This window comes from Podarcis gaigeae (assembly GCF_964106915.1).
Source record: "Podarcis gaigeae genome assembly, chromosome: 12".
Lineage (NCBI taxonomy): Eukaryota > Metazoa > Chordata > Lepidosauria > Squamata > Lacertidae > Podarcis > Podarcis gaigeae.
Window position 1 is genome coordinate 46,295,288 of NC_139688.1, and position 16,096 is coordinate 46,311,383.

The 16,096-nt window shown below is 44.4% G+C and overlaps 1 protein-coding gene across 1 annotated transcript in view; it reads left to right on the plus strand.

Moving 5' to 3' along the window:
• LOC310828605 (collagen alpha-6(VI) chain-like) overlaps positions 1-16,096 on the plus strand; it is a 69,794-nt gene that overhangs the window by 2,221 nt on the left and 51,477 nt on the right. Inside the window, exons 3-6 of the mRNA XM_083706219.1 lie at positions 3,988-4,902; positions 8,688-9,248; positions 10,469-11,026; positions 14,993-15,568. Of these exons, the coding sequence (XP_083562345.1) occupies positions 3,988-4,902; positions 8,688-9,248; positions 10,469-11,026; positions 14,993-15,568 (2,610 nt within the window). The remainder of the gene's footprint in view (positions 1-3,987; positions 4,903-8,687; positions 9,249-10,468; positions 11,027-14,992; positions 15,569-16,096) is intronic.

The following is a 16,096-nucleotide window of genomic DNA, read 5'->3' on the forward strand; positions in this document are numbered from 1 at the left end:
GTGTTGGTAAATTCTTGACGTGTTCTCATTTTCGGGTGTAAAAATGGTGTCGGAGGGGATTTTACCGAACCAGCAAAATGTCAGGGAAAACCTGGATGTATGGCAACGCGATGGAAAACGTAGCAGAAACAGCTCCAAAAGCTTTTAAAAATGCGTAACACTTTGGGGTTGTTCCCAAAAGAAGCTTAACAATTTTGGTGGGTTTCTTTTCTTTTCTTTTTTTTAAAAAAGCTCAATAATTTTGGGGTCTTCCTATGGCAACCCTATGTGTTGGTTGTGTGTACAGTGGTACCTTGGGTTAAGTACTTAATTCGTTCCGGAGGTCCGTTCTTAACCTGAAACTGTTCTTAACCTGAAGCACCACTTTAGCTAATGGGACCTCCTGCTGCCGCCGCACTTCTGGAACGCGATTTCTGTTCTCATCCTGAAGCAAAGTTCTTAACCTGAGGTACTATTTCTGGGTTAGCGGAGTCTGTAACCTGAAGCGTCTGTAACCTGAAGTGTCTGTAACCTGAGGTACCACTGTACCTGTCAGCTGCTGAAGGGGGGGGGAGAGGAGATATTGCTCAGTTTAGCTATTCCCTGTCAAAGCAAGCAGCTCACAGCAAGCAGATTTCTTTTGCGTCTCCACATTGGCTAAAGAACTGAGCATAAGGATACTGATAGCACCCCTTGCACTGCTGTTCTCAAGCGCCCAATAGTAAGCTGGTTCTCAGATGCTCGGAAATCCAGTGCAAATGATTTTGACATGAGGGTGGGGCAGGCAACTTACCTGTCAACCATGTGACATTATAATGACACGTTTTGATTGACAGGTGGATTATCCAACTTGCTTTAAAAGAGCTTTTTACAATGTTACCCTACACATGTTCACTCAGGAGTAACGCCTATGGGGTTCAACAGGCAATTGGGTATAGGATGAGCCATAAGTCTGGTGCACAAAAGAACCAAATATATTTAGTCACTTTTAGTCGTAGAATGAGAGAATCAGGGAGTTGGAGGGGACCCTGAGGATCATCTAGCCCTGAGGATCATCTAGATCGAACCTTCAACCTTGGTGTTATCAGCACCACACTCTAGCCAACTGAGCTATAGTCAATGCGTTATTGTTTTGAATAGTGAGGTAATCGCCATTTCTGACACCCTGGATTCGCAGATTTGTCCATCCCTTAAATACGAGTTCGACTTTTCCATTCCTGCAATTTCATCGTTGCAATAAATTTTAACAATGGTTGCCAGTTAATAGGGGTAGCGAGGCACAAGCAAGATGCCGCCAGTTTGACAAAGCTCTGAATTATCGAACTCTCCCAGTTCAGGGCTGCTCAGTTATAAATATATTAAAGGAAATCAAGAAAAACCCATCTATTGTATATGGAAACCATGCCTTACGACAGGAAAACCACAGTGTAGAAAATCAAACAACATTACTCATTCAAATCAGCTCAGCACCTCTGCAATTCAGCATCTTATGCTTGTTCATGAAAACAGTCCCACCCTGTTGTAGAAATCTTCTTGGGTCTAGATCCAGGATGGAGAAGCTTTGGCTTCTTAGATGTTGCTGGACTCAAGTTCTCATCAGCCACAGGAAGCTTGGGTGAAGGTCAGGGATGGTGGGACTAGTGGTGGAGGAAGGGGCGTGCAGGGGGTGCGGTCTTCCCCAGGTGTCATCAGTATGTGTGTGTGACAAAATGAGTTGGTTTTTTTAAAAAAAAAAATGGGCTCACAACACTTTTTAGGAGTGATGTGGTGGCTTAGGTGCCTGCAGGTTCCTCGCTGCCTGAAACGGCACCGTGGGACTTGGGTCTGCCTACTGCCCCTCCCTCAGCCACCCTACAGCTTTGGGGGAGGTGGCAGAGAGGCTCGCTTTGCCCCCATGGGCGGAACACCCTATTGGGATACTGCCGGGGAGACGGGGGCATCAGGCAGGCCCACAGCTGGTTCCGGACGATCACCGGTCTCCCGTGGAACAGCATCAGTCAGTTAGTGACACGAGCCTCAGATACGCTTAGAGACTCATGCACGCTCTGTCAGCAGAGTGTGTAAATCTACACACAGCAGATGAGGCGGACAAAGGCAGATGTATATACAGCATTTATAGTTCAGGGACAAAAGAAAACATGTCTGCATCCCTTCGTCTCCGGAAAAACAGCAGTAACACAAAAGCTACATACAACGGAAGTTCCCAGCAGACTGTGCTGGGAGTAAACAGGCATGTGATACACAAACGTCATGCCTGTACCTTTTTAAGGTGGAATGGAACTACCGTATTTTTCGCTCTATAAGACGCACCAGACCATAAGACGCACCTAGTTTTTGGAGGAGGAAAACAAGAAAAAAATATTCTGATTCTCAGAAGCCAGAACAACAAGAGGGATCGCTGCACAGCAAAAGCAGCGATCCCTCTTGCTGTTCTGGCTTCTGTGATAGCTGCGCAGCCTGCATTCACTCCATAAGTCGCACACACATTTCCCCTTACTTTTTAGGAGGGGAAAAGTGAGTCTTATGGAGCAAAAAATACGGTATATCATCATCAATCTTTATTATGGTCCAGAGACCCAACAAATCATTACAAAGCAATACACAATTCATACAGCCTACCTCCAGGTTAAACAAGCATTTTGTTCAGAATATATAGGGATCATTTGTTCTAGCAACCACCGATAAAAACTTTGCCACTGCTAATGTTCTAGTGTTTGTCTGGTCTTCCAATAGGAACCTGACATAGTGAGCCTCTGATTTTCCCGGAAAAGGTACCAGCAAGGGTAGTATCAGTTCAGCCCTGGCTTGCTCATATTTTGCACAATGCAACAAAATATGTTTTATGGAATCGATGTCTTGAGCACATGAGCAAAGTCTGTCCTGGTAGGGAACTCCTCTCAACTTGCCATCCAACACTGCAGAAGGAAAGATGTTTAGTCTGACTTTGGTGAAAAGCCTTCGATAGTTTGGTACTGTCAGGTTTTTAATGTAAGATGTTAACTTAAAGACATACCCATATTGTACTCCTACTGCCAGCGGACTACAGACTGCGTGTGATCGAGATCGCAAGTAACTGTGTGCATTATCCCATAATCTTTGCTTTAACATCTTTTGGGCGCCTTCATAACCCAGGTAATACAGTTGGGGTGGAGACAGACCAATAGAGGTGGCTTTTTTAGCCATGGGAACTATATCCTAACACGCCCCGCCCCCAGCTGCAGGACACCCCTCCCTGCACCAGGCACCCGAGCAGCTAGCTACACCAATGGGTGGGACATCTGGAGGGCCCAAAATTCCTCATCCCTGGCCTGCAGCGGAGAACAGATCCCTTGGGACGGTTGAGCATGGCTGCGCTATTGTGAAGGCAGTTTCACTGGCTCAGAATAGCCAAGCAATGTTGTTGTTGTTTAGTCATGTCCGACTCTTCGTGACCCCATGGACCAGAGCATGCCAGGCACTCCTGTCTTCCACTGCCTCCCACAGTTTGGTCAAACTCATGCTGGTAGCTTTGAGAACACTGTCCAACCTTCTCGTCCTCTGTCGTCCCCTTCTCCTTGTGCCCTTCATCTTTCCCAACATCAGGGTCTTTTCCAGGGAGTCTTCTCTTCTCATGAGGTGGCCAAAGTATTGGAGCCTCAGCTTCACGATCTGTCCTTCCAGTGAGCACTCAGGGCTGATTTCCTTAAGAATGGAGAGGTCTGATCTTCTTGCAGTCCATGGGACTCTCAAGAGTCTCCTCCAGCACCATAATTCAAAAGCATCAATTCTTCGGCGATCAGCCTTCTTTATGGTCCAGCTCTCATTTCCATACATCACTACTGGGAAAACCATAGCTTTAACTATACGGACCTTTGTTGGCAAGGTGATGTCTCTACTTTTTAAGATGCTGTCTAGGTTTGTCATTGCTTTTCTCCTGAGAAGCAGGCGTCTTTTAATTTCGTGACTGCTGTCACCATCTGCAGCCAAGCAATAGCCAATGTTTAATCTTGCATTTTCTTCCCACTGCAGCTTGCGATGACGATGCAGTCGCCGACGTGGTCTTCATAGTGGATGCGGGTCCTCCGCAAAACAAATTTGAGAAGATTCAAATATTTTTGGAAAAGCTGGTGTCTTCTCTGGATGTGAAGGAGAAATGCATCAAGGTTGGCTTGGTGACGTTCGGCGCTAAACCCGAGGTGATATTTTTACTGCAGATGGAAATGGATAAGACGAATGTTCTGCAGCGCATACAAAGTCTTTCTCCCAAGGCAGGAAAAGCCAACGTTGGCTTGGCCATTCATTTCACAAGGGAGAAAGTTTTCACGGAAAGTTCCGGCAGCAGGAAGAGCCAGGGGGTGGAACAAATAGCCATTCTTATCACTCACAGGCCTTCAGAAGATGGGGTGGGCCATGCTGCAACCGTTCTCAGGAGAGCAGGTGTGACGGTGTTTGCAATTGGCGTCGAAAGGGCTGATGTCACTCAGTTAACCCAGATAGCTGCGTACCCGCCACAACAATACGTGACCCACCTGAAAACATTTCCCCACTTGCCACGCCAGGCTCTCGTTTTTCATAAGAAGGTGGTGAATCAGGTGCAACGAAAGCTCTACATGGACAATAAAAGAGCAGAACTGCTTAAAAGAGGTAACTTGTCGTCTTACGCTGTTTCGGGAGAGTTGCAACGCTCTAGTTCCTCGGCAAAAGCAAGAAGAACATCTCCAGAGGTGTTGCAGAAGACTCATTTGGTGCCTGAATTTTCGTTTAATAAATTATTATTATTAATGTTTAATAGGTTATTGTATTTTAATGTTCTGTTGGAAGCTGCCCAGAGTGGCTGGGGAAACCCAGCCAGATGGGCGGGGTATAAATTTATTATTATTATTATTATTATTATTATTATTATTATTATTATTATTATTTATTATCATTTGGCTCTAAAAAAATGTGACAATAGCAGACTGGAAAGCAGGAAGCCAAACAACAACAACAGCATGCTCTCCCTTGAAAAAGCTAGAAAGGGAAAATAGCATAATCTTTTATACTATTATTTATGTAGAGCATTTGTATCCTGCTCTTCAGCCAAAAAGTCTCCCAGGATGGTTTACATCCAGTCAATTAAAACAAGATTGTCCTTTACAATCTAAAATAAAAGGTCACACAAGGGGAAAGGCACAGGGAAGGAAGTAGGGGGAAACGAAAATTCAGGCACCAATTCTTGAACAGTTGTTCTTATAGTGATCGGGTGTTTTTTGCACAATTCAGGGATAGGAAGTGCATGGCAGAGCCGGGCTTTCAGCAAAGCTGGTGGAATGAGCCCTTCTTCCTATCTCTCCCATTGAGGCAGCCTGATGGAATAGCTGTTCCCTGAGGGAAAGGAGACCTGAAGGAGTTGGCTTGTCACACCAGAGTTGATGGTGTGAGCCTTCCTTCCCATCTCTCTTGAAAAAAGAGCTCAAGATACAATATCTGACTAGTTTTGCAGCACCTTTGCAGATCTTCCTCTTGTTTCTGTCTGTCACGGACTCTGGAACCAGTCTTTAGTTTCTGGGAAATTCAGCCGACTGGCAATGGCTCTCCAGGGTTTGAGCCAAAAATCTCTCTCAACCTAAACTTAGAGATACTAGGGTTTGATCCTGAGACCTTCTACACACATATCACTGCGCTATGGCACTTCCCCAAAGGCCTGCCACTATATCGTGAAGATCCACAGACATCACTGTGAGATTAATCCTGGAATATGATAACTTTTGGATGATCTCCGTATGACTAGGAAGAGAGCCATCTGAACAGGAACACATGTTCTGATAAGAATGACTCTCTCCTTCCATTTACAAATGTGGGGATCGGGGAAAATATGGTTTCTTACAATCACTTGCTAACATTTTGTTGGCTCAATTCAGAGAGCTATGGAGGGATCCACAGGGCCAGCTGAGGTTGTGCTCTCCCACAAAATTCACAGAAGCTTCTTGCTGCTTCAAATAGTTATCAAGGCAGGATGGGAGCAGGGAGATAAGGAGGAACCTGCCCTGAACCCAAGAAAATGTCCCACCCCCATTTATAGAGAAACTAATAGATCACACAAGGGACGCTGTGGGTTAAACCACAGAGCCTAGGACTTGCTGATCAGAAGGTCAGCAGTTCGAATCCCTGCAATGGGGTGAGCTCCTGTTGCTCAGTCCCTGCTCCAGCCAACCTAGCAATTTGAAAGCACATCAAAGTGCAAGTAGATAAATAGGTACCGCTCCAGTGGGAAGGTAAACGGCGTTTCCGTGCACTGCTCTGGTTCTCCAGAAGCAGCTTAGTCATGCTGGCCACATGACCCGGAAGCTGTACGCCGGCTCCCTCGGCCAATAAAGCAAGATGAGCGCTGCAACCCCAGAGTCGGCCACGACTGGACCTAATGGTCAGGGGTCCCTTTACCTTTTTAATAGATCACACTGATCTCACTGGCAGAGGTTGCAGGAGAAAGGGAGCACTCCATAGAAGAGAAAGTGTTCTGTCTTCTTGCTGCAATGTCATGTGGCAACAGATCAGGACCATATCACACATGCAGCAGCAAAACTGGGTTTCCTAACAAGTGTAGACTCAACACTTGGCCAACCTTGGCTCTCTGGCCAATGGCTACTAGACATAATGGTTATGTTCACTTTATTATGTGTCTGAATGAAAGTTGATGGGAACTGCAAGTGGGAAGAGTGCAGTGGTGCTTATGTCCAGCTTCCAAACTTCCTATAGGCGTCTGGTTTGCCACTGTGAGAAAAGGAAGCTGAACTCGATGAGCCATTAGCATGGTCCCACAAACTCATATTATGTTCTACGATGCATGTTCTTCAAAATGCATGTTTGTTGCATACACATATTAAATTACACATGTGAATTAAAAAGTGCTTAAAGGTAACGGTAAAGGGACCCCTGACCATTAGGTCCAGTTGTGGCTGACTCTGGGGTTGCAGCGCTCATCTTGCTTTATTGGCCGAGGGAGCCGGTGTACAGCTTCCGGGTCATGTGGCCAGCATGACTAAGCCGCTTCTGGAGAACCAGAGCAGCGTACGGAAACACTGTTTACCTTCCCGCCGGAGCGGTACCTATTTATCTACTTGCACTTTGATGTGCTTTCAAATTGCTAGGTTGGCAGGAGCAGGGACCGAGCAATGGGAGCTCACCCCATCGCGGGGATTTGAACTGCCAACCTTCTGATCAGCAAGTCCTAGACTCTGTCATTTAACCCACAGCACCACCCACATCTCCAAAAAGTGCTTAGGTGAACATCATCATCATCATCATACCCTGCCCACTTTGACTGGCTTTCCCCAGCCAGTCTGGGCGGCTCCCAACAGAATATTAAAAACACAATAAAACATCAAACATTAAAAACTTCCCTAAACTGGGTTGCCTTCAGATGTCTTCTAAAGCCAGATAGTTGTTTATTTCCTTGACATCTGATGGGAGGGCGTTCCACAGGGTGGGCACCACTACCGAGAAGGCCCTCTGCCTGGTTCCCTGTAACCTCACTTCTCGTGGGGAGGGAACCGCCAGAAGGCCCTTGGTGCTGGATCTCAGTGTCTGGGCTGAACGATGGGGGGGGGGGGAGATGCTCCTTCAGGTATACAGGACCAAGGCCGTTTAGGGCTTTAAAGGTCAGCACCAACACTTTGAATTGTGGCCAGAAAGGTACTGGGAGCCAATGTAGGTCTTTCAGGACCGGTGTTATATGGTCTCGGCGGCCGCTCCCAGTCACCAGTCTAGCTGCTGCAATCTGGATTAGTTGTAGTTTCCGGGTCACCTTCAAAGCAACCCACTTGTAGAGCGCATTGCAGTAGTCTTACATTAAATAAGAAGCAGTCTTTAGTTAAATGTACTTCTACAAAGTCCCCTTAAGAGCCTGCACTCCACCCCCCCCCCCGCCCTAGGAAGAAACGCGCATGTTCAAATACGAGCAATGAATGATGGTCTTTTAATGGCTAATACATCTGTAACAACTTGCTGCCAAGCTCTGATGCTTATGTTAGTGGTTGCGTCACTGTTGGATAGGGAGGTGAGGGGAATTACGGTAACACTTTCTCACACAATATGCGAACCAAACCGCAGCCATTCTATTAAATTCTGCAAATTTTTGCAATGCAGTTTTCCAGCCAAACAATGCATACAGAAATGCATATACAGTGGTACCTCTGGTTAAGAACCTAATTCTTTCTGGAGGTCCGTTCTTAACCTGAGGTGCGCTTTAGCTAATGGGGCCTCCTGCTGCCGCCATGCTGCCGGTGCGCGATTTCGGTTCTCATCCTGAGGTAAAGTTCTCAACCCAAGGTACTACTTCCGGGTTAGCGGAGTCTGTAACCTGAAGTGTCTGTAACCCGAGGTGTTTGTAACCCGAGGTACCACTGTACTAGGGTAAAGTGCACATAAAATGCCCAGATTAGTGAAGATAACATACAAAAAATTGTGACGTTAAGGGAAATTGCTCTGCAGACATGTGCATGAAAATTTTCCCATGAAAATGCTGCTGCATGTTCATGAAGACTTTTTTGGGGGGTGGATTTGCAGGCTGATGTGGAAATGCTGAAAATAAATTTAAGTTTGGGGAAAATGTGATACAGAAAGAAACTTTGAGATTCAGCCATCTGAAGTGCTTTGTGCTTTTTTAAAACAAACAAACAAACAAAACAAACCACAGGATAAATTCATTGTTTGAATTATTAAACGCACCACCAAAATTCTCTTCCACATAGGCTGCGTGGATACGGAAGAAGCAGATATTTATTTTCTCATCGATGGTTCCTCAAACCTCGATTATTTCGATTTTGTGGATCTGAAATTGTTTTTGAAAGAAGTGGTTAGATTTTTCCCGATAGGACCAAATAAAGTTCGCTTTGGAGTTGTGCAATATGCAGAAATGAACGAGCTGGAATTCGGACTTGAGGAATATGGTAAAACAAGTGATATATTGAAAGCCATTGATAACATCCGTCAAATAGGTGGCAGTCCTCACACAGGAGCAGCTTTGACATCCATCCAGCCCTTGCTAAGAAGGTCACAAGGTCAACACTCCCGAAGTGTTCCCTGCCATCTGATAGTGCTAACTGACCGGAAATCAGAGGACCACGTTGAGGGACCTGCTAAGAGGTTGAGGAATGAAATGGTCAACATTTATGCCATCGGTGTCAGACACGCTAACGAGTCACAGATTTATGAGATCGCAGAGTCAAAGGACAGAGCTTATTCTGTCAACGATTTTGCCTCTCTGAAGCATATAAAGAATGAAGTTGTCCGAGAGATCTGTGCTGTAGAAGGTAAGAAGAATCATCTTATATTTTGCTTTTAAACTTCAGGGGAGAATGCTTCCTCTTAAATAGCCCAAATGTGCTTAGGAGATACTGGCATACTTGAAAAAAAAAAAGAGATTTGCAGACATACAATAAATTGCTAGGGGGAAAAGCTTCAGGGAAAAGATCCAAAACAGTCCCATAAGACATTGACAGGATGCTATATGGATAGATTTTCAGGTGAACCAAAGAGAGGTTAATATCCTGTTTCTGCTTTATAATTGCCTCTGGTCTATTTTTCGGGATTCCTGCAACATGTTTAAGTTTTCACACTGCCAGCTATACGTGGGAGTTCTGCTTTGGATCATTATTGAGTAGAATTTCAACCCTGTGGGGTAGGCTGAGAGAGAGAGAGACTAGCTCAATCTTGCACAGTGGGCTTCATGGTTGAGCAGGGGTGATGGCGATGTATTAGTGCTTTTCAGCAGTGCACTCAGCTCTGCACATGGCTGTGTTTCCTTTTGGCGTCAGTTTTGTAATGCTATTGTGCTGGTCCCGTGGGTTACCCGAGAGACGAGGCCCAAGTCTGGTCCGTGGTCAGAGGTGCAACGTGGAGGCAGTCCGCAGTAGCTGAAGCTGGGTGCAGGGCAGGGAGTCGGGTGAAGTCAGGAACAGGCATGCAAGCAGGGAGCCAGGGTGGGTCAGGAGCTCAGGCAGAAAAGCAGGACAGGGTTCAGGCAGGAACTAGAAACCAACAATGTTGCTCCCACAACATGGGCCTGGGGCTGGCTGGCTTTTATCTGCCCCAAGGCATAGGGCGGCCCCGATCCTCTGGTGACTCGCCTCTCCTGGCCTGGAGGCAAGCACTCCTCCTGCGGGAACTTAGTTCCCTCCGCCTCTCTGCCCTGAGCCTCTGCAGCTCAGGAGAGGCTGGAGGGTTACCGGACCCAGAGGCAACCTCAACTTCCTCTGACAGGGTTGAGAGTGGAGCACCTGCAGGCAATGGGTCCTCCATCAGCTCAGGAGCCAGAGCAGACTCAGCTGGTGCCTGCACCTGAGGATCCAGCACAGGTGAGGACCCTTCAGGCTTATGCCCCAGCCCCGGCTCAGCTGGTTCTGGAGGCGGGGAATCCTGTGCAGGCTGGGATCCCTGAGGTTTAGCATCCGAGTCCAAATCCCAGGCCATCACAGCTATCTTTGTTGTGGCCATCTCTCATCCATATGTGTTCATGTTTTCCTGCTAACAGCTTGCAAAGAGAAGAAAGCCGACATTCTGTTTCTGGTGGACAGCTCCAGCAGTCTAGGCCCTGAGAACTTTGTGAAAATGAAGGACTTCATGATGGACCTAGTGAACAAATCTGACATTGGTCCCGACAGAGTGCACATTGGTGCTGTGCAGTTCAGTGGCAGAAGCCAAGAAGAATTCCGTCTCAACCAGTACTCATCGAAGAGAGACATCGTTGCTGCTATTGGGAGAATGTCTCCTATGGGACAGAACACGCTCACAGGGGAAGCATTGCGATTCGTGTCCGATTATTTTAAGCCCACCAAAGGGGCACGGCCCCATGTCAAGAAAATTCTGATTCTGATCACCGATGGAGAAGCGCAGGATGAGGTGAGAGGACCTGCAGAAGCTTTAAGAGAGCAAAGTGTTGTCATCTACTCCTTGGGGGTGTTCAGCGCAAATAAAACTCAGCTGGTGGAGATAAGTGGAAAGCCTGAAATGGTGTTTTATGTGGAGGACTTCGACGTTCTGAAGCACTTAGAACGTGAGATCCTCTTTGGAATATGCAGCCCGTACGACGGTGAGTGTGCAGCAGCTTTCTTATTTAAAAAGTTTTTCTACTTTTTCAAGTTTATGCATTTCATTAGTTTTACAATCAATTTAACATTTCAGGGTTTGATTTCCTTCCCCCTCTTTCTGCGGTTCCTTAATTATTATTTTTTAAAAAATATTCTGCATATCTGAATTCATTGAATTTGCTCGTTTTATTATCTACTTTAAATATATACTCTTATGAAACTGCAGGTTATTACAATAATCCTGCCACTGTTTTTATCTGTTTCCAGTTGGCTTGTAAATATTCAATAAACCATTTCCATTCTTTTATAAAAAGGTTTGTTCGCTTGATTTCCTATTCTTCTGGTAAGTTTCGCCATTTCTGCATATTCCACAAGTTTTTGTATCCATTCTTCCTTTACTGCGACTTCTGCTTCTTTCCACTTCTATTCCACTGTAATAGCATGCATAAATAAATTTCCATACAATTTAGGTAGTTCTGTCCCTATAATTCCCCAAAGAAAAGCTGGAGATTTTTTAAAAAAGTGATTTTAAATACATCCTTTTCAATTCATTGCATATCATTTCCCAGCAAGCTTTAACCTTACTACAAGACCACCACATATGATAAAAAGAACCTTTTCTCTTTACATTTCCAACACTTGTTTGATTTAGATTTATACATTTTTGCCAGTATACTCAGTGTTAGATACCAATGATATAGCGTTTTCATATAATTTTATCTTAGACCATAACATGCTGTAAAATTTATATCCATATTCCACAATCGTTCCCGTGCTTCCATGTCTATATTATGACCGATATCTATCGCCCAGTGTATCATTGAGGATTTTACTTTGTCTCCCATTCCAATAATATTTTATACATTTTAGACAACAGAGTGTACAGCAGCTTTCAATGAATACACCAATCTGTATGTATATTGGCATGGTTTCAGATGGCACCTTTCCAAGCTTGTTGTCCCAGAATCACACAGCGCAGAAAGAGTTTTGAAGGTTTTTCTGGCCTCTTGAGAAGGAAGGAGGGAAGTCACTGTAGCACTGAACTGTAGTAACTCTGCTCATTTTGTCATCTATCACACTGAAGGAAAGTCCCTTCGGAATAATTCCCCTTGTCTTCTTATTCCTTCTCTATTTTTCGCCCTATGGCTTTGTACTGATGTTACTGACAGTTCAGGTGAAAAGGAGATCACCATCTGGTTTCGTGGTGCATCTTTGCTTTCTCAGGACCCTTGGCACAGGTGGAAGGATGAGAATTGCTATCAAACCCAACCTACCTATTCATAGGGATGTGGGTGGCGCTGTGGGTTAAACCACAGAGCCTAGGACTTGCCAATCTGAAGGTCGGAGGTTCGAATCCCCTCAACGGAGTGAGCTCCCATTGCTTGGTCCCTGCTCCTGCCAACCTAACAGTTCGAAAGCATGTCAAAGTGCAAGTAGATAAATAGGTACCACTCCAGCGGAAAGGTAAACGGTGTTTCCGTGCGCTGTTCTGGTTCGCCAGAAGCGGCTTAGTCATGCTGGCCACGTGACCCGGAAGCTGTCTGCGGACAAACGCTGGCTCCCTCGGCCTATAGAGTGAGATGAGCGCGCAACCCCAGAGTCGGTCACGAATGGACCTAATGGTCAGGGGTCCCTTTACCTTTACTTTACCTATTCATAAACCATAGAATCATAGCAACGTAGAGTTTGAAGGGACCGTGAGGGTCATCTAGTCACCTCCTGCAATGCAGGAATCATTTGCCCAATGTGGGGCTTTACCCTGAGATTAAGAGTCTTATGCTCTACCAACTGAGCTATCCCAGCTGTCAGTTATAGCACTGCAAGTGTTCATGGAACAGCACTTGCAGCTATTTAATTTCCTCTCCCGGTTCTTTGGATCCAACCCTTTACTGCTGCAGATAAAGCTGTCTTGTTAAACTAAAACACATGGTGCGGAAGAGAGGGCTTATTTTATAAAGTCTCCTTTGAGAGACATAAACACAACCACATGTAAGGAAGAATAAGGAGTATGTTAGAACATAGAGCCACTTTGATAAGGCCCAGATGATAAATGTGGACATAATGTAAGTATTTGAATGGTGTTAATAGCCCTGTTAGGGAACAGGTTTAGCCGAGACAAAACCTTATATTTCAAGCCTTAATAAAGGTGTTGGCTCATGTCAAAATGTTGGTTCAGAAGAGAGTCCCTATAAATTATTCCTGTGGCCAAGATCATAATATGGGAAAGATTTGTGCTCATATCTGCTCAATGTTCAGGGTTAGGTAAGCAAACAAGCCCCATAATTACCAGGTACTGTTATTTCCAGTGTTTATTTCCCCCCCTTTTTTATTGGGAACAATCCTATGAATTCAGATCATAAGAGGAAGCCTGTTGGTTCTGTGAGACCTGTCAGGAGTAAGCATGGACCAATGGTACCAAATAGTATGGGAAACAGCCCTACTAGAAAAATTAACTAATAAACTGAAACTGACACGGGGACAAACAGAAGAAGACACCTTCACCCCGTTATGGCTCCCCTTTATCACATACACAGCCCAACAGGACAATGACAAGAATCCACCAACAGCATACGAATCAATATGGCGAACTTGATCCAAAACACACACACACCTCACTCACACATGAAAACAAAGATCACCACAGCCAATCACAAACAAACAATCACACCCTAGGCCAACCCCAACCTCTCTCACCACCAAAGGAACACAAGCGAACAACACAAGCACGCTGACACCAATATCTACATACATTAAGCATAATAGAAACACCACTACCCCACCCCACCCCCATCCATCTCCCCTCCCTCCACCTCCCTTTCTTTCTCCCCCCTTTTTTTTCTTCTCCCCCTAATGCCTCAACAAATGAAACGGATTTGTAAAAATGTTACATGGGGGGGGGGGAAATACGAGGCATTACACTTACACTGTAAAACAAGAAAACCCTTAATAAAATATTTTTTAAAAAATTGGTTCAAGTTTTCTAAAAGCTTTGAGGACCACTTTCAGAGAGGATTAGAGGCAGCGTAAAAAGTCCTCTGCATTCGACTTCAGCTTCGAACCATCCAAGGTTGCCTTGTGCCCTAGTGACTGAATTCCCCCTAATCTCAGTGTGTCTCCTCTGTCAGGATCTCAGCCATCATGGAGCAGGAATTCCAACATCCTCTCCAACCTACCATATCCCATCATGCCCTAGGCTAGGGATGCCCTAGGGAATGCAAGCATTCTGGTGACTCTAGTTGATTAAGAAATTAGATATCATAATAAAAGAATCAATGGGCACACTGATATTCTTTAATAGTACTCAGAATTTATCATCCAAAACAGGTATGTCCATCTGCCTCCCAGTAGTCCTGGCATAAGACTTTAACATACAACTGTGCATATTTATAGCTTTAAATTGCATGACCTTAAATAGCGTGTTTGATGAAGATCTTGGAATAGCTTGCAACTAAACTAGCAAGTCTTGTTTGCAGTTAAGGATGGAGGAGAAATTCACTTCACATTTGAATGCAACCTTACCTAATTTGCACTTCCTGAAGCAAGAGGAGAGCTGAAAAGCAGCAATCTTTCAAAAGCGCCACTTCTCTGAATTTTGCAATCCTGCAGCCAAGAATGTGTCTAAAAATGCACATGTAAAGTATGCATACAAATCCATATATTACTGAAGATAACATACAAAGTGCATCATAGCAGGGGATACGTTGCTTGCGAAAACATGTATATTACTCAAAGCTGCATATAAAATGTGTTTCTTATGAGAAATTCGCGCAAAAATGTTGATGAATTTTCCGGGTGATTGTTGCAACTAAAATTCACAAATTGTTGCAGAAATGTGGAGTCTAACTTTGTAAACATGAGAAACCACGAGAACTGAAAGTGACAAATTTATCCACCCCTACCTGCAACAAAGGGAAACTGCTATGTCTAGGGCACACATTAGTGACCAATTCTCACTGTTATTATTTCAGAGTGCAGGAGAATCGAGCGCCTAGATATTGTTTTCGTCATTGATGGTTCTGGAAGCATCGATCCCAGAGAATACGACATTATGAAAGACTTCATGATCGCTTTGGTGAAGAAATCGGATGTCAGCCAGGACCGAGTTCAGTTTGGAGCTGTCAAATATTCTGCTGAGCCAGAAACCTTTTTCTTTCTCAACACCTACAGCACGAAATCGGAAATCATTAAGGCTATCCAGAATGATAAGCCTATTGGGACAACGACCTACACAGCCAAGGCTCTGAGGTATTCAGAAGGCCTTTTCTCAGAGGAGCATGGCAGCCGCAAGCGCCGCAGTGTCCCCCAGGTTCTTATAGTGATAACCGACGGGGACTCCCATGATGCAGCAGAACTTGATGAAGTGTCCAGGAAACTCAGGGCACATGGCATTGTCATCTATGCCATCGGGATAGAAAGAGCCAAGCCTGGGGAGCTGCTGACCATGGCAGGATCGGAAGACAAATACTTCTACGTCAATTCGTTTGAAGGACTGAAACACCTGTATCCCAAATTGTCTGACAATATATGCAGTGTTTCGAAACCAGGTAGGTAGCTATATCATCATCATCATCATCATTGTTTTAGTTTTTTAAAAATTTTTATTAAGTACAAATTAGAAAACATATATATTTACAACAAAATACAAAAGAAAAAGAAAATACATATAACCAAGGAAAAAAATTAGAGAATACTTTGTCTCTTTTCATACTTGCAGTTATTTATACCTCTATAAAAGGCTATTCACAATAAAGGAGTGAAATGAAAGATATCAGAAAAAAGAGAAAAAAGAATAAGGAAAAAATTAAGAAGTAAAAGAAAAGAATCATAGGTGAACATTTTTTATTAAAGTAGAGAAGGATTCACTATACATAGCCGTTTCCCATCTATATTTATATTCAGTTGTATAATTTCATCTTGTCCTTATCTACCTTAAAAAGTATTGTTGTTTTTTAAAAGACTTCCACTGTTTGCCTCACGTGTTTTTAATAATCCGATTGTCAGATTCTCTGTTCTTCATATGAAGAACATCATCATTATCATTGTTACTTCTCACCTTTCCTTCATTGAGCTCA